We start from the raw sequence: 19,059 nt of genomic DNA on the forward strand, positions 1-19,059 counted from the left end.
TTAAATTTTAAATTTTAAAAAGGAATTTAGAAAAAAAAAAAAAAAAAGGCCCCAACATCGAAAGTACATATACACAGTAGAGCAGGGCGGTAAACCGAAAATTTACCGTCACCGAAATTCTTCACGATGACCGACATAATTTTGACCATGTCGGTAAATTCGGTAATTTAATAAAACAAGAAAATATAGTCTTTTTATCCCGCTTTGACGCTGTGTTGTTCGGCTATGTTCATTCCCCTTTAAGAAAGCAGAGAGTGTGCTGACGTATGGAGTCACGTGGTTTTCAGGCAGCCAATCAAACAGAAGGCCGGTAGGCTAATGCTAATGCTAACGCTAAAAGTAATTGGGATGAAGTCGGGCTTAAGTTAGCTAAATTAGCTTCGCCAAACTTTCACCCGGCATTAAGTAAACTCTTGGCGGGTTCCAGACGGGCTTTCACCCGCTGTCCTCCCTGGTTCTCACGATATTAGGAGAGGATGCTTTCAGTGCGTTCTTCTGGTAGCCAAGCCACATACTAACGCTAGCAGCTAACAACGGCTACAAATGAACGTGAAAGAGTCGGACAGCGGCTCTAACCTTGTCGAAACGGCTGAAATTAATGAGTGGACTGGGCACGGACTTCATGTAGAAATCATCATGTCGTGTTATTTGGCATCTCTGTGTGAAGCGTTCATGATGGTAAAGCACTCAACATAAAGTAGCCTAATCCAACAGTGAAGCCTATATATAATATGACAGTTTAATGGCCACAGCTATTTTTCTGTATGTGTTTGCTTTATTCTGCCATCATAAAACCTTAAATGTTTCATTGGCATCAGAGCAATACAGCTTTAATCTGGTTGTGTCTGTGTGGGGGGTGCATGTATTAAAAATGTTTCGGGGAAAACAAAAAAAAACTGAAACCTTGACGTAAACACTTGTGTTGAACAATTATGTCACAGCAGCCATGACCAATAAATTGTCTGAAGTGTACAGTTAAAGCTGCAAGTCATTTGTGTTAGAATGACATGTTTGCACAGTCATCATATTGATTTTTATAATGTTGTACATTTTCCAAGTCATACAAGCTGTTATAAATGTTCACACTAGAATTCTTATTGTTTACAAGATTTTTTTTAATACTTAATGTTTAGACTGCATGTGCAATTGTTAGATTGAAAGCTGGTTAAATAAATTTAATGAGAAATGGTTAATTTGTATTCCATGCATTGATTAAAATATTCAAATTTTATAACAGTCTGCTTGGGCGAATTTATCGTCATTTATCGTTATCGAGGTAAATCTGCCCAATTTATCGTGATACTTACTTAAGGCCATATCGCCCAGCCCTAATACACAGAAACACAATGAAGCAAAAACACTGACACCATTTAGGGCAAGAGCAGGGATGGATCATGGTCCGTCATGAGGATGTAGGCGGGCGCAGCGAGCCATCATTATGCACGCTAGGGCCTCGCGGGGATAGAGGTTGGGAAATAATGTGGGTTTGGGTGACCTTTGGGTTCATAAACTGCTATTATTTGTCATTGTTGTTCTGCTTACAAATTATAAGTGCAAATTGTTCCTCCTCGTGAGCGCCACAATATTACTGGTGGCAACCCGCGCTCCCTCATGCTTTCTAGCTACAGGATTGACATCACCACTCTGACATATAATGCCGCTGGATCAGGAAACTGATTTGTAGCTGTCAATCTGGGGCATCCCCTCTACTTGATAGCACTGTCAATCATATAGATAGACAACACCAATCACATTAGCTCACATATAGATGGCCGAAACATTTGTGTCTAAGAGCTTACTTACAGGGGTGGACTGAACCAAGAAATGGCTCTGGCATTTCTGTTTTTGGCAGCCCACCTTGTGTGTGTGATATACAGTGCTGCTCAAAAGTTTGTGAACCCCCTCAACATTTTGGAATTTTCTATTATTTCAACCTGATTTCCTAATCAATCAATTCAGTAGTTTTTTTTTGTTTTTTTAACAGTTGTGTTGTCGAGACTAAATTAAAAAGAGTTTTCATCAACTGATGTAGGTGCAAAATTGAACTGTTTGGTCACAACCAAAACCGCCATGTCTGGCGAAAAGTCAACACTGCATACCACCAAAAGAACCTTCTCCCAACAGTGAAGCATGGAGGTGGGAATGTCAAGATCTGGGCTTGCTTTTCATCCTCAGGACCTGGACAACTCCACATAGTCCAGGGAATCATGAATTCTGAGGAATATTGTCAAATCCTAGAACATAACCTGACGCCATCTGTTTTGAAGTTAAAGCTTGGCAGAAGGTGGATCATGCAACATGATAATGATCCAAAGCATTCCAGCAATACAACCAAGGAATGGCTGAAAAAGAAGAAGATTCGTGTTCTGGACTGGCCCAGTCAAAGTCCTGACCTAAATCCCATTGAAATGCTGTGGCGGGACCTGAAGCGAGCAGTTCATGCCAGACGCCCATCAAACCTCTCTCAACTGACTGCGTTCTGCAAGGAAGAATGGGCAAAAATCCCCCAAAGTAGATGTGAGAGGCTGATTAGTCACTACAGAAACCGTTTGGTTGAGGTAATCTCTGCAAAAGGAGGCGCAATATCCTATTAACTGAAGGGGTTCACATACTTTTGCACACATGATATCTGAGTTTTTCTTAAATCAACCACTTTTGTTAAATAAAGAATGACAATATAACTATTTCTTTTGTTTCAGTCCATTATTTGGAATGTCAGTATTGTGGATTTGGGTATAACTTAACATTTAATAAGGTTATTTTAGTTTTTTTTTACAAAAAATCTGACCATCGCTGTGGGGTTCACAAACTTTCGAGCAGCACTGTATATACTACTTCTTTTTTAAAAAATAGCATATTGTGATAAAGTTGATTATTTTCTGTAATGTACTGATAAACATTAGATTTTCATATATTTTAGATTCATTACACAGATCTGAAGTACTTCAAGCATTTTATTGTTTTAATATTGATGATTATGGCAAAAAAGTCAAGAAAAACCAAAAATCCCTATTTAAAAAAATTAGCATATTTCATCCGATCAATACAAAAATGTGTTTTTTAATACAAAGAAAGTCAACCTTCAATTAATTATATCAGCTATGCACTCAATACGTCGGGAATCCTTCTTCAGAAATGACTGCTTCAATGCGGCGTGGCATGGAGGCAATCAGCCTGTGGCACTGCTGAGGTGTTATGGAGGCCCAGGATGCTTCAATTTCCTTAAGCTTTAAGCTCATCCACAGTGTTGGGTCTGGTGTCTCTCAACTTCCTTTTCACAATATCCCACAGATTCTCTATGGGGTTCAGGTCAGGAGAGTTGGCAGGTCAATTGAGCACAGTAATGCCATGGCCAGTAAACCATTTACAAGTGGTGTTGGCACTGTGATCAGGTGGCAGGTTGTGCTGAAAAATGAGATCTTCACCTCCATAGAGCTTTTCAGCAGATGGAAGCATGAAGTGCTCCAGAATCTCCTGATAGCTAGCTGCATTGACCCTGGCCTTGATAAAACACAGTAGTCCAACACCAGCAGCTGACATGGCACCCCAGACCATCACTGACTGTGGGTACTTGACACTGGACTTCAGGCATTTTGGCATTTCCTTCTCACCAGTCTTCCTCCAAACTCTGGCACCGTGATTTTCGAATGACATGCAAATTTTGCTTTCATCTGAAAAAAGTATTTTGAACCACTGAGCAAGAGTCCAGTGCTGCTTCTCTGTAGCCCAGGTCAGGCGCTTCTGTCGCTGATTCAGGTTCAAAAGTGACTTGACCTGAGGAATGCAGCACCTGTAGCCCATTTCCAGCACACGCCTGTGCACGGTGGCTCTGGATGTTTCTACTCCAGACTCAGTCCACTGTTTCTGCAGGTCCCCCAAGTTCTGGAATCGGCACTTCTCCACAATCTTTCTCAGGGTGCGGTCACCTCTTCTGGTTGTGCAGCGTTTCCTGCCACACTTTTTCCTTCCCACAGACTTCCCACTGAGGTGCCTTGATACAGCACTCTGGGAACAGCCTTCGCTCAGAAATTTCTTTCTGTGTCTTAGCCTCTTGCTTGAGGGTGTCAATGATGGCCTTCTGAGCAGCAGTCAGGTCGGCAGTCTTGCCCATGATTGCGGTTTTGAGTAATGAACCAGGCTGGGAGTTTTTAAAAGCCTCAGGAATCTTTCGCAGGGGTTTTGAGTTAATTCGTTGATTCAGATTAGGTTAGTAGCTTTAGAGTACCTTTTCATGATATGCTAATTTTTTGAGAAAGGGATTTTTGTTTTTTCTTGACTTTTTTGCCAAAATCATCAATATTAAAACAATAAAAGGAACTACTTGAACTACTTCAGTTGCGTGTAATGAATCTAAAATATATGAAAGTCTAATGTTTATCAGTACATTACAGAAAATAATGAACTTTATCACAATATGCAAATTTTTTTAGAAGGACTAGTGTATATAATTAGTGCAGTAAGTTTAGCACGCTATTGATGGGACAATAAGTAGGAGCCTGGTGATTTGTACTTTTTGTTTAAAAAAACAAAACAAGAAAACTTGTAACTAAAGCAACTCTAGCTTCATGTATCACATACCTTTCATCCTTGGCCCAAGTTAGCCCTTATGAAACATTGTTTTTTCCCATAAAACTAAAAGAAAACAGAGCGGGGGTGGTGCTAGCATAGCGTCGCTTGTAAGTTGTTTTTTGTACAATATTTACTGGATGTCGTATCAGTTAAAAAGATTGTTGAAAAATTGTGTACAAAATACGGGATGGTGGAAAAAAAATTAGCAACTATGGTCATAGTGCAATAATAAATTAGATTTCAAATATTCTCTTCTTACTGTATTCAATTGATTAGCCATTAAAATGAGATTAATTTGATTAATTAAATACAAATCGTATAGTTTTAATTGCCTTGTCAGCACTAATATGTTTTTAGAAATAATCATAACCTGCCTGTTCTCCTTCTGACTCCTCCACTCCTTTGTCATCAGAGGGAGAGAGAGAGAGAGAGAGAGAGAGAGAGAGAGAGAGAGAGAGAAAATGCCACAAACCATTATCAGTCCCACTGTGGGGAAATTCAAACTCATTTCAACTCATATATTCAAATTCAAACTCCAAATATATACAGTTATAGATTTTGAACATTGTGGAAATAATAGCTATCGACTGTAGCACATGCAAACGAACTTTATAGAAAACTAAAACAACACTAAATTAGTCTGGTCTACCTGACATCATTAAGTTCTCTTTGTGTGTATCACTCTCTTTCTTGGGTGTGTGTTGTGTGTCCACACACATGCACGCACGTGAAGCATGGCGCTGCCGCCACTTCAGTGACAGCGCCTGTCGACATTCCCACTTCTGCTGACCCTGTACAGGGTTTTGTCTGAATAAACATATCAGTTATTCTTCCAAATTTTGCAACATTAACCTGTAGGCTTTTCAGCCATGTCTCTGCACCTCGCTTTCTTTTGTGTTGTTTTCCATCCATAATATTTTTTGAGCAACCATTTCCGTCTCAATTGTCCGGTAGGCAGAGTGAGTGGATATTTCATTGGACTGACAAAAATTGGACCAACGAATGGGCCACGTACCACGGCCGAGAAGCTTTTAAAAAAAAAAAAAATTAATAATTAAAAATTAAATAGCGTCACCGGCCCAAAAATGTATGTCAGCCCATCAGGAAGTGCTCGGTGCGCCCGTTGGTCAGTCCAGCTATGCTTACTTACAAACTATGCTTGAACAAGGAACACAACAAGAAAGGAGCTGCCGACTTGCTTCTATATCAGTCAATGTTTAATGAAAATCCATCAATATTAATAGCAAGGCAAACATACAACTGGTACAATTGCTTATCTTTTTCTTGCTCTGGCAGGCTAAAGCAGCAACAGAAGTGTCCCAGAAGAGCAAGATGAGTGCCAACGGTGTGTAAATTTGTGTGCAAGCATCTGGACTCAAAAGGAGAGGTGAATGAAGGAAGCCCCCAGTCATTAACAAGAACGCTGCGCTCAATTAACAATTTGTTTACATCACTCTAGCTGCTATTTAGGCGGCATCGCTTAATAACTGTAGAAGAAGTGATGGTGCTGTGGATTCCACCTTGTGCACTCCATGAAACTCTCCTTCTTGAAATTGGACTCAATTTGTTCTAGAAACACAATTCAAACCTCACATTGCGCAGCAAGGCCTCTGCCACCGCAAGGACTCCCTTTTTCACATGGACTCCTCCTGTATATGTGTATATATTGTGCATATCGTCATTTGTGTCATCGATTATTGCAGCGGCTTTGTACAGTTTGCTATGCAAACTCATGAAACGATTCAAGCTCATAGTGTGAAAAATTTCTTTGCCAACCATTTGCCCCCATGTGATGAACACAGAAGCCGTCCACTTCTGGTATTTTGTCCATAAACTTGACAAGGTTGTGTTGGGGTATTTTGCAGTTATTATTTAAAGACTGATGCAGTTAGAGAGAGTTTACTCCTTTCACGCAGACAAGACTGAGGCAGTATAAAATGCCTTATTTTATTAGAATATGCTTCAATCTATTTTAACACTGTAACGCTTGGGTTTCATGAAGCTGAAGAGAACATACTTGATGCTATCTATAAAGAAATTCTATTTGAGAGAGATTTAAGCTACCAATTTACATAAATGCATTATTTTTTTAATGTGTAACCGTATGACTGATCCACCTACCTGTCCCAATGTCTTGCGCTCTCATAAAAAAATATTGTAATGCAAAGTTGACCATCTTGTGTACTGTAATAAATTAATCATACAGTTTTGGTTGATTTTAGTTGCCCTTGCAAACCTTTCATTGTTGATTAACTTTGTATGAAATGAAGATAAATGTTTTGTGGTTGACAAATGTTCCTGTGGACATACAGTGGGGCAAATAAGTATTTAGTCAACCACCAAAGTTCTCCTACTTGAAAAGATTAGAGAGGCCTGTAATTGTCAACATGGGTAAACCTCAACCATGAGAGACAGAATTTGAAAAAAAAAAAAAAAAAAACTGAAAATCACATTGTTTGATTTTTAAAGAATTTATTTCCAAATTAGAGTGGAAAATAAGTATTTGGTCACCTACAAACAAGTAAGATTTCTGGCTGTCAAAGTGGTTTAACTTCTTCTAACGAGGTCTAACGAGGCTCCACTCGTTACCTCTGTTACGGTAATGGCACCTGTTTTAACTCATTATCGGTATAATAGACACCTGTCCACAACTTCAGTCAGTCACCCTCCAAACTCCACTATGGCCAAGACCAAAGAGCTGTCGAAGGACACCAGAGACAAAATTGTAGACCTGCACCAGGCTGGGAAGACTGAATCTGCAATAGGTAAAACGCTTGGTGTAAAGAAATCAACTGTGGGAGCAATTATTAGAAAAGGGAAGACATACAAGACCACTAATAATTTCCCTCGATCTAAGGGCTCCATGCAAGATCGCACCCCGTGGCGTCAAAATGATAACAAGAATGGTGAGCAGAAATCCCAGAACCACACGGGGGGACCTAGTGAATGACCTACAGCACAGGTGTCAAACCGATTCCAGAAAGGGCCAAGTGGGTGCTGGATTTTGTTCCAACCAATTGGTCTCCGTGAAGAGAGTTTAACCAATCAACTTCCTGCTGAAACAAGCAGCACCTGACAAAGTTTAACTGATTACGCATGTAAAAGATCTGATTGGTGAAAGGGTGTCCTCTTCATTGGTTGGAAAGCAAACCTGCACCCACTTGGCCCTTTCTGGAATCGGTTTGACACCTGTGACCTACAGAGAGCTGGGACCCCAGTAACAAAGGCTACTATCAGTAACACAATGCGCTGCCAGGGACTCAAATCCTGCACTGCCAGACGTGTCCCCCAGCTGAAGCCAGTACACGTCCAGGCCCGTCTGCGGTTTGCTAGAGAGCATTTGGATGATCCAGAAGAGGACTGGGAGAATGTGTTATGGTCAGATGAAACCAAAATAGAACTTTTTGGTAGAAACAGGTTCTCGTTTCTGGAGGGGAAAGAATACTAAATTGCATCCGAAGAACACCATACCCACTGTGAAGCATGGGGGTGGAAACATGATGCTTTGGGGCTGTTTTTCTGTGTAAAGAAAAGAATGAATGGGGCAATGTATCGAGAGATTTTGAGTGAAAATCCCCTGCCATCAGCAAGGGCATTGAAGATGAGACGTGGCTGGGTCTTTCAGCATGACAATGATACCAAACAGCCAGGGCAACAAAGGAGTGGCTTCGTAAGAAGCATTTCAAAGTCCTGGAGTGACCTAGCCAGTCTCCAGATCTCAACCCCATAGAAAATCTGTGGTGGGAGTTGAAAGTCCGTGTTGCCCAACGACAGCCCCAAAACATCACTGCTCTAGAGGAGATCTGCATGGAGGAATGGGCCAAAATACCAGCAATAGTGTGTGAAAAGCTTGTGAAGAGTTACAGAAAAAGTTTGGCCTCCATTATTGCCAACACAGGGTACATAACAAAGTATTGAGATGAACTTTTGGTATTGACCAAATACTTATTTTCCACCATGATTTGCAAATAAATTATTTAAAAATCAAACAATGTGATTTTCTTTTTTTCTTTTTTTTCTACATTCTGTCTCATGGTTGAGGTTTACCCATGTAGACAATTACAGGCCTCTCTAATATTTTCAAGTGGGAGAACTTGCATAATTAGTGGTTGACTAAATACTTATTTGCCCCACTGTAACTCGTTGGCTGTCATTGACGGCAATAGACATCCAATCCATTTCCAGCTGAGAGTCCCAGTTCTAAATAAAATGGACACCTGTTGCCGTTTTTGACAATTGATCAATAACTTTCAACCCTCCCAATTCAAACAGATTGCGCATCAATACCGGTCAATTGCAGCGAATGAGTTTATATCTAAAACACATCAGCTCATTTTTGTAATTTAATAATCAACTACGTATGTACTAAAATCTACTAACGGTTTACATTTCAAGTTTAAACCAGATCCTAGTCATTTTGACATGCATGCATGTCAGGCGAATAACAAGATAAACTATATTTTTATAACATGGGACCCATTTCTTGTGTAGCTCTAAAAGCATTGCAACCACAAATTCATGATTATACAATGCTAAATATTATATTACAAATGAAGTCTTTATTTTTTTCATATATTTTATGTTGACCTCTAAGGAGTGAAATTTGATCCATTAGAAAAACGAGTTCCCCAATCCCTGCTTTAGAAGAATAATTCAATTCCTTCCTTAACCTATGTTGCAAATCCTTCATGGCAGGGCCGCTGCAACCCATTTGGATGTCCTAAACCGAAAAGTCAGACGGTGCCCCACACCCCACCCTGATATTACATGTAGGGAAAAGCTGTTGTAACTGTGCATACAGAAAGCACTATTAGCATTGCAAAGAAAGGCTAATAGGGACTAGTATGCTTTACTGAAGTGGCAATGAACTTAAATCAGAATTATAATACAGGGTGAGTCAAAAAGAATGTGCAAAAAAAAATCATGACTCATTTATTCATTTTAAAGTCATTGAAATAGACTGAATTATTAGTTAATAATTGAATAAGAATTAAAGGTCTTTAACAAATAATTAATAAATTAAAAGTCATATTAGCTTGATGTTTTAAAGCATGAAATAAAAACTTTGAAGTTATATTCAATACTTATATCCAGCTAGTTGTTTTTTGTTTTGTTTTGTTTGTTTGTTTTATATATATACCACACTGGTTTTGGCACATTCTTTTTGAATCACCCTGCACAGCTACTTTAAAAGAAATTAAAAAAGGTATCATGGAAAACCCCATATTTCAAGTAATGTATATTAACGGCATATTTGTGAAAATAAAAACAGTCATGAAATTACTTATTGCCTGTCCAATTTCATTGTACCTACAGTCAGGCAACTTACATGTGATATCGATGTGCTAGATCACTCGAGGAAAGTTAAATGATTTATTTGCTTTACTTGTTTACTTTATTGCTGAGTACTAGCATGGCATGGTGGCTTCTTCAAAAGAGACAGAGAGAAAAAAAAAAACAGAAACTGCGGTAGTTATTAAATATAACCACTAAAGGGTCCAACGCTCTGAGCATCATTTGGTGCGGCGGCTCTGCTTCATGGGGGGTGGGGGGTGTTTAAATTATTTGATTTCGCTCAAAGTTACTTTTCCAGTTGATGTCCTGCTGTTCTCAGTTAAAATGACTCATTCTACAGAGTAGCTACTGCTTTCTGTAACAATATAGCAACTGACTCAATTTCTTGACTATTTTAACTCATGTTTCAGCTATTTACTAGAATGCACAGCATTCCTTTCCCACTTGGACTCATCTCTAAGGACTTACCTTTAATGCATCGAAGTGCTAAAGTACCACCGACTTTAAATGTTGTAGTACAGAAAATTGAAACAAAAGGACACCACATGCCCACAGAAAAAAGTACAACCTGACTTGTTAATATGCAAATTCAATGGCCAGTTGGTGACCTTCGCTCAAGCACATGAAATCATTTACAGTTTCCAACGTGACAGCTATAATATTGTGGTACCTGTAGAACCAAGGAGTAAATTTTCAGAATCCATGGTGTACAACAGTCTCTCACCCAGTACCACCATAATCTCCAACATGAAAATAGACACAGATCAAGCAGGTCAATATACATCAAGATTAATGGATCAACCTCCGGTCCCCACTAATTTCAATTCAATTTAATTACTAATTCATTATATTTACTATATCTTACAAAGCAAAATCATATCCATTTAAATTAATGGTAATGAAGTTATACTTGTATAGCAAGTGCCTTTCCACCTTTAAGGCCCTCAAACTGCTTTACACTAAGTACTCGTGATGTCCGATCACGTGATCTGAAATTGGGCTAGACCAGGTCATATGAAAAAGATTGGAATCGGGTGAAAGAAACGCTTTAAAGATATTTTTAAGGGCTACAAATCAACAGAATAAGATGTACAAAGATACTGTCAAAACAAATAATCCAAATGTGTTTTGTACTACGCAACATTTTCAAAGGATCGGAATCGGGTGAAAAAGATCGGGTTTTAAAGATTTTTTAAAAGGGCTACGAAGTAATGACATACAGGGATACCGTCAGCAAATTGGTTTTGTACTACACAACATATTTAGATTGCAATAGGCAAAAGAAAAACTGTTTTGTAATAAGCTATGTAATAAATTGCTGAAGTATCAGGTCGGTACTCTGTATCGGCAGATCAGGTGACTCGGGACTCAAACTCGGGTGTAAAAATATGTGATTTGGGACAACCCTATTTAAATACACAATTAGTTTACTCATCACTTGGCATCACAAATGAACTATCAGTAAAAAGAAAGAAAGACCCCTGACTTTCGTATAATTTATTCATTTCAGAATAACGTCAAAGTCCTCAGATGTCAGAAAATGGCCCCTAACTCTCCATTGTTTTTTTTTAGCACAACTAGGTAGCAAAATATTTAATTGCCTGTTATGTGTCAGCATATGTGCAGTCAAACTGTACTTATAACAAAAGCTTTTACGACAAACTGAGCAGGCAAACGGTTTTTCTCCCGAGTGTGTTCTCAAGTGTCGGTTCAAATCAGATTTATTCGCAAAGCTTTTATCACAATCGGAGCAACTAAAGGGTTTTCCTCCTGTGTGTGTTCTCATGTGTTTTTTCAAATAAGTGTGAATGGAAAAGCTTTTATCACAAACGGAGCAAGTGAAATGTTTCTGTCCAGTGTGTGCCAATGTGTGTGCAACCAAAGAGGCCCTAACAGTAAACGCATCGCCACAAATGGAACAACTAAACGGTTTGACTCCTGCACGCGATCTCGTGTGTCTGTTCAAATCAGACTTATTCGAAAAGCTTTTCTCGCAAACAGAGCATCTGAAAGGTTTTTCTCCGGTATGCGTTCTCATGTGCTTGTTTAAGTAAGTCTTAATAGAAAAGCTTTTGCCACAAACGGAGCAAGTGAAAGGTTTTTCAACCATGTGTGTTCTCAGGTGCTCGGTCATATTAATCTGTTACGTGAATGTTTTGGAGCAAATTGAGCAACCAAAGGTCTTTTCTCCTCAGTGTGCTGTCCGCATGTGTCGATTCCTGTTAAACTTTTTAATGAACCCTTGACCGCAAACTGAGCAACAAAAAGCCCTTTCTAATGGATCGTTGTTGTCTTCGACCTTGACAACGATGACGGTCAGGGGCAAGTCGCTCACATCAACCTCCTCTTCTTCTTTAACCTGGGTGGTCCGTGGATCCTCCTGGGCAAATTTTTCACCGCAAAGGGAGCAACTGAAAGGTTTTTTCCCCAGTGTGCGTTCTCATGTGTCGCCTCAAATACCCTTTTGTATAAACAATTAATACTACCTATTAATAAACCTTGCCACAAACCCGACCAGGTGAACGGATCATCTATCGTGTGTGTAACCTTGTCTATGATCAAATAGACAGTTTTCGCAAATGTGTCCTCTCAAACCAGACACAGAAATGTTGTTTCTCGTGTTCTCATGTGTCTCTTCCTGTATGCCTTGGTAAAACGTTTACCACAAGCTGAGCAGGTAGAATATGGTCATCAGGTGTCTGGTCTCAAATGGTTGATCTCCTTTTCAGAGCTTTTTAAGCCTTGATTGACACCATCGCAGTCACCAGCGCTCCTCAGAGGTTTCCCTGTGTTTCGGCTACGGACCCGAGCGGTCCATCAGGCGAGCTAGGCAAATGCTAGCGTGTAATGGGGGGTCGCAGCATCTAAAAGGGCGTCAAGAAAAAAAGTGTTCAAATAATATTTGATGATATCAGTATTCAAAAACTTATACAAGACAATAAAACAAAAGAAAAAATACATATACAATGGTACCTCCACATACAAAGTTAATTCGTTCCAAGACCTTGTTTGTAAGTTGAAATGGTTGTATATCGAGCAGGATTTTCCTATATGAATACATTATAATTCCATTAATTCGTTCCACAGCCCAAAAACCTTCACTAAATTCATAATAAATACTGCTGTTACTATTGCAAATAGCAATTACAAAGAGCAGAACAAATACATTATGAATAAAAATCAGAATGATAATGTAATAATAGTAATAATCATAATTATGCCTGTAATAATGTAACAAATCGGGTGCTAATGTGGCGGTTGTATTTTGCGTGGTATACCTGAACGCACCGCGGGGGTGACGGCAGAGTGATAGAGTGCAGTTGAGGTATTACTTTCTGTTTTAACGTCCTGTTGTTGCTGGCAGTTGGCTTTTGTGTAGCACAAGTTCTGAAATAAATGAATAAAAACCTGACGAAGCTGGCGATTTCTTTGGCGATGGTACCACAAAAATAATTGTCACCTCAATTTATAAAGACTGGCGAACGGAGGTCGGAGGGGTATTGTCAAGCAGTTCATGGACGTGCACCCCACGCTCATATTTTTCCATCATTCCGTCTTCATTTCAATGGTAAGCCTCACCTTTTTTTCTATTTTTCACGACCTGCTTTCACGTTCTTGGAACCCAAGTTGATTTCTCTTACAAGTAAATCCGCCGTGCGTCCGTCTAGCGGGAAAACAATGAAATTGCAACGCTGTCATAAATTGTCATATTTCGAGCATTTTATTGGATGTAGAAACAAATGGCGAGTCAAATTTTACGTTGGATGTCGAAAAGATCGTGTGTCGAAGCGATCGTACGTCGAGGTGCCACTGTAGTAATAAGTCTTTAAATAATAATGAAATAATTTTTCTAATGCGCCATCTGCCCGTTTCATTATTTCCTGTGATGCAGTAATTTCACCACAGTCTCTAATCTCACTCAGCCCGCAGACCAGAGAGCAATATAAAGGTGTTATGTTCATGCAATCCATCTGCAACTGAGCGTCGTCATTAAAAGACAAAGCCCTCCGGGTGTCGGTCACATTTTAGAAAAAAGAGGAGCATAAACATGAAAAAGACAGAGGTTTGTTTTCATGAAAAAAACTTTTTAATTGCATAAACACGTATACTTAGCGGAATTGCAAGCAGTTATTTACATAGAATTGAGATCACATACTGCTAAAGCTAAATTATACTGTATCATTAGCCAGGCCTGTTGTTTTAGGGTTAGGGTTTAAGTATTTTCAGTATTCATCCAGGTGTTCACACCCCTAGCAAACCCGACCCTTCCAGGAACCGCCATTGCCAAAAGATACAAGTAGCAGTGCAAAACTACATGTAAAATAAAAGCTCAAATTGCTTCACACTAGAAGTCAAACCAAACTGAGGGAGTTAGACGGACCTGAAAGGTCAGAAACGTTTTGATTGCAAAAAAAGGACAGTAATGAAACACAACTGAGTCATTTATTGAGAAAGCCAAAGATACATGAATCAATAGGGAAACAGTTCAGTACAAAATGCAGTCACATTCTGAATAATAATGAGAGAAAGTAAACAAGTAAAAAGACAGGATATAACAAACGCTTGGAGTAAAAGTAAAGAAACAATCAGAAATACTCAAGTCAAGTAGATACTTACAAATTCTGTTAACTGAGTACTTGTACTTCATTACTTCCCTTTTCTAACATGATGCGACTATTTCAAACAATAACTATAGTATGTTAAGTTCACCGATAAATGCAATATTTTAAAAACTTTTTAAAAAAAACTCAAAATGGCTGCCCCAACCCAGTTTTCACACAAAACCAGCGGATAATTGTTTTATTCTTTTTTTGTGTGTCAGCATGTGTGCATTCAAGTTTTGCTTGAAAGTAAAATTTTTACCACAATCTGAGCAGTTGAAGGGTTTCTCTCTGGTGTGCGTTCACATGTGGATGTTCAAGTTTCTCTTGCAGGTGAATTTTTTAACGCAAACGGCGCAACTGAAGGATTTTTCTTCAGCGTGTCCCTGCATATGGTGTATCAAACTGTGCTTGGTGGTTACACTTTTTCCACAAACCGAGCAAATAAAAGGCTGTTCTCCAGTGTGCTTCCTCACGTGTCGGACCAAATATTGTTTTTGTGTAAAGCTTTCGTCACAATGGGAGCAGCTGAAGGGTTTTACTCCTCTGTGTGTCCACATGTGTACTTTCAAATGTTGCTTGGAGGCAAAACTTTTACCGCAAAGTGAGTAAGTGCAACGTTTTTCTCCCTTGTGTCTTTTTATGTGTTTTAACATGTATTGTTTTTGAGAGAAGTTTTCGCCACAAAGGGAGCACGAGAACGTTTTTTCTCCCGTGTGTGCTGCTGAGTGAGCACTCAAAGAGGACTTGTGAGCAAATTGTTGACCGCAAACTGAGCAACTAAAGCGCTTTACCTCGTGCGTTAACATGTGTTCACTCAAACTGTGCCTATAAGAAAGGCTCTTGCCGCAAACCACGCAAGTGAAAGGCTTTTCTCCTGTGTGTATTCTCATGAGTGCGTTGAAAGTCGGCCTATAAGAAAAACTTTCCCCGCAAACTGAGCAACCGTAGGGTTTTTCGCTGCTGTGTCTTTTGACATGTGCATTTAAAGTCTGCTTATACTGTACGTAAAACTCTCATTGCAAACCGAGCATGTGAAAGGTTTTTCCCCCGTGTGTTTCCGCAGATGCGCTTTCAAACTCTTTTTGTAGGAAAACCGTTCACCGCAAATCGAGCAAGTAAACACTTTCCCCCGTGTGTGTTCGGGTGTGTATATTCAAGCTGCGCTTATAGACCCTACTCACGTGACGTCACAGCCACGCCCCCGCGCCATGATGTCCGGATACTAGTCATGTTAATGCATTAGCGCTTCGTAAATTCCTCCTATTATGGCGTGTTTTTCTGCTCGTTAACATTAATAATCAAAACGGCGAAGTCGTGTGTGGCGGTCAGTTGCAAAAACAGAGAAGATAGACGGAGAGACTTGAATTTTTACCGTATTCCGAGAGACCCGAAGAGGAGACCGACATTGACTGCTGCAATTCGACGAGAAAACTGGGCTCCAAATGACTACCGCAGATTATGTAGTAGTCATTTTATATCTGGTAAGATGCATTTAATATATATTTAGAGGGTTTTGGGCTGACAACCACAATTAAGATCATTGCTAGGCTAATCGCCGACAACATACACGTATGTATGTAGTCAGAGTGCTATCGCTAAACCATATAAACATTAAAAGCCCTAGCTCCATTGACAAATGACATGAAATACATTAGACTTGACAGTGGATGTTAGCAAGAACAAAAGATTTTGAATTGAAAATTTCGTAACTCACCTTTCGAGCACAAGATTCCTGCCGAATTTTCGTGTACGAGGACCTGTTTCACCCAACCAGCAACGTAGCATTTATAAGCCTCCAAGCTCTTAAAGTTTTTCAAACTTTCGTGAGAATAGGCTGATTTTGTGTGGACAAGATAGTTGTAAATATCAGGATATCAGATGTCAGGCGAAGCCAGCGGGTCGAAAAACATCGATTTAGGCATCAAATACGGATCTGGCGAATGGATAAACTGAAGCTTTTCCACGTAACGCCTTTTATGCAACGGATCCAATGAGTTTACAGCGTCAGATAACACCGGGGCTTCCATGAATTGCTCTATAACTTGCTCGACTAATTGAAAACAATGAGAATAGGTCTGAAAAAGAGGTACAATATGGCGGCCGGAAACAGCGACACGCCCATTTTGTGACGTAGGTGAGTAGGGTCTATAGACCCTACTCACGTGACGTCACAGCCACGCCCCCGTGTCATGTTGTCCGGATACTAGTCATGTTAATGCATTAGCGCTTCGTAAATTCCTCCTATTATGGCGTGTTTTTCTGCTCGTTAACATTAATAATCAAAATGGTGAAGTCGTGTGTGGCGGTCGGTTGCAAAAACAGAGAAGATAGACGGAGAGACTTGAATTTTTACCGTATTCCGAGAGACCCGAAGAGGAGACCGCGATTGACTGCGGCAATTCGACGAGAAAACTGGGCTCCAAACGACTACCACAGATTATGTAGTAGTCATTTTATATCTGGTAAGATGCATTTAATATATATTTAGAGGGTTTGGGGCTGACAACCACAATTAAGATCATTGCTAGTCTAATCGCCGACAACATACACGTATGTATGTAGTGAGTGCTATCGCTAAACCATATAAACATTAAAAGCCCTAGCTCCATTGACAAATGACATGAAATACATTAGACTTGACAGTGGATGTTAGCAAGAACAAAAGATTTTGAATTGAAAATTTCGTAACTCACCTTCCGAGCACAAGATTCCTGCCGAATTTTCGTGTACGAGGACCTGTTTCACCCAACCAGCAACGTAGCATTTATAAGCCTCCAAGCGCTTAAAGTTTTTCAAACTTTCGTGAGAATAGGCTGATTTTGTGTGGACAAGATAGTTGTAAATATCAGGATATCAGATGACAGGCGAAGCCAGCGGGTCGAAAAACATCGATTTAGGCATCAAATACGGATCTGGCGAATGGATAAACTGAAGCTTTTCCACGTAACGCCTTTTATGCAACGGATCCAATGAGTTTACAGCGTCAGATAACACCGGGGCTTCCATGAATTGCTCTATAACTTGCTCGACTAATAGAAAACAATGAGAATAGGTCTGAAAAAGAGGTACAATACGGCGGCCGGAAACAGCGACACGCCCATTTTGTGACGTAGGTGAGTAGGGTCTATAGGAATAGCTTTCGCCACAAACTGAGCAAGCGAAAGGCTTCACTCCCGTGTGCGTCGCCTTGGGCGCGATCAGCGAGATCTTTTTGGCAAATGTCTCACCGAAAATGGAGCAAGAATAAGGTTTTTCCCCTGTGTGCGTCCTCATGTGCATGCTTAGGTTTTTCATTTTTGCAAACCCTTTTCTGCAAACGGAGCTAGGGAATCGTCTCTCATCCGTGTGCGTCGCCATGTAAACAATCAAAGAGCTTTTCTGTGAGAACGTGTCGCCGCAAACAGAGCACTTGAAAGTTGTTTTTTTCTCCCGTGTGCCCTCTCAAGTGTCTCACCATATTTGACTTGCATGCAAATGATTTAGTACAAACAGAGCACCCGAAGGGTTTTTTCTCCCGTGTGCGTCCTCATGTGTTCCTTGACGCTGTATTTGCAAGAAAAGAGTTTCCCACAAAGCGAGCAAGTCAAATAAATGCTCTTGTCGTGTTTGTTTGTCGCCATCTTTGCAGTCTGCGCCACTCCTCGCGGGTTCTTCCGCGCTTCCTTCGCTCACACCCCTCCGATGAAGCTGGGACCGCTCAGGGGCTTTGTCTTCATCGTCTTCGTTCTTCACGATGATGTTGAGGGACAACATGCTGACGTCGACCTCCTCTTCTTCCTCTTTTATGACAGGGAATTGGGGCTTCTCCTCTTCTTCTTCGGTGTGCAGCGGCGCTCCCCGACACTCGATCGGCAGCTGGCTATCTACTGGACACAAGTTAAACAAATCAATTACTTACATTGCACGAGAGTAAAATTCTTAAGAAATACAGATGACCATCACAGTGTACCCTGTAAACTTAACCTCTCAAACAGTTCATTTGTTAGCACTTCTATTGGATACATGTGTTTATTACTAGAGTTGTCCCAATCATATATTTTTCCACCCGAGTGCGAATCACCTCATTTTTGAGTATTTGCCGATACAGAGAACGATACTTTGGCAATTTATTCATTTATTTCATAAGTTATTATAACACATACAGAACCTTTTTTTGTTTCTTTTGGCAGTATACTTGTCCTTCTTGATTATTTTGTTGCTTTGTCGCTATTAAAAAAAAAAAAAACTTAAAAAATAGAATCTCTCGATCAGATTCTGATCTTAACATGTTGCGTAGTAAAAGAACATCCTGTTTTTCTTTTTTTTAATGATATCCTTGAACTTATTTTGTTGCTTTTCAATAATAAAAACAAATCATAAAAACCCAATCTTTTCACCCGGTTCCAATCTTCTAAAAATGACATGATCGGACCCGATTTCCGATAACGTGATCGGATCTGAGACATCCCTAATTGTTATACCTCTGGATTATTTTGTTGCTTGTAGCCCTTAACACGTTCACTGCCACTGACAGCGATAGACGTTAAAATAATTTGAACTGGGAAAGCTGGCATTGAGTGATGTTTCTCTGCTATTGACGACGATAGACGTC

At 39.9% G+C, this 19,059-nt stretch overlaps 1 protein-coding gene across 9 annotated transcripts in view; it reads left to right on the top strand.

Moving 5' to 3' along the window:
- The window catches only part of letm2 (leucine zipper-EF-hand containing transmembrane protein 2), a 49,767-nt gene extending 42,982 nt beyond the window's left edge, over window positions 1–6,785 (top strand). For 8 of the 9 annotated variants that reach the window (XM_057830995.1, XM_057830996.1, XM_057830997.1 and 5 more), the window contains one exon: window positions 5,866–6,785. In XM_057830995.1, the coding sequence (XP_057686978.1) occupies window positions 5,866–5,922 (57 nt within the window). In that variant the 3' untranslated portion in view covers window positions 5,923–6,785. The remainder of the gene's footprint in view (window positions 1–5,865) is intronic. The other variant, XM_057831000.1, reaches the window with a different exon arrangement.
- Window positions 6,786–19,059: the final 12,274 nt, after the last annotated feature.

The sequence above is a fragment of the Corythoichthys intestinalis genome, chromosome 3, assembly GCF_030265065.1.
Source record: "Corythoichthys intestinalis isolate RoL2023-P3 chromosome 3, ASM3026506v1, whole genome shotgun sequence".
NCBI lineage: Eukaryota > Metazoa > Chordata > Actinopteri > Syngnathiformes > Syngnathidae > Corythoichthys > Corythoichthys intestinalis.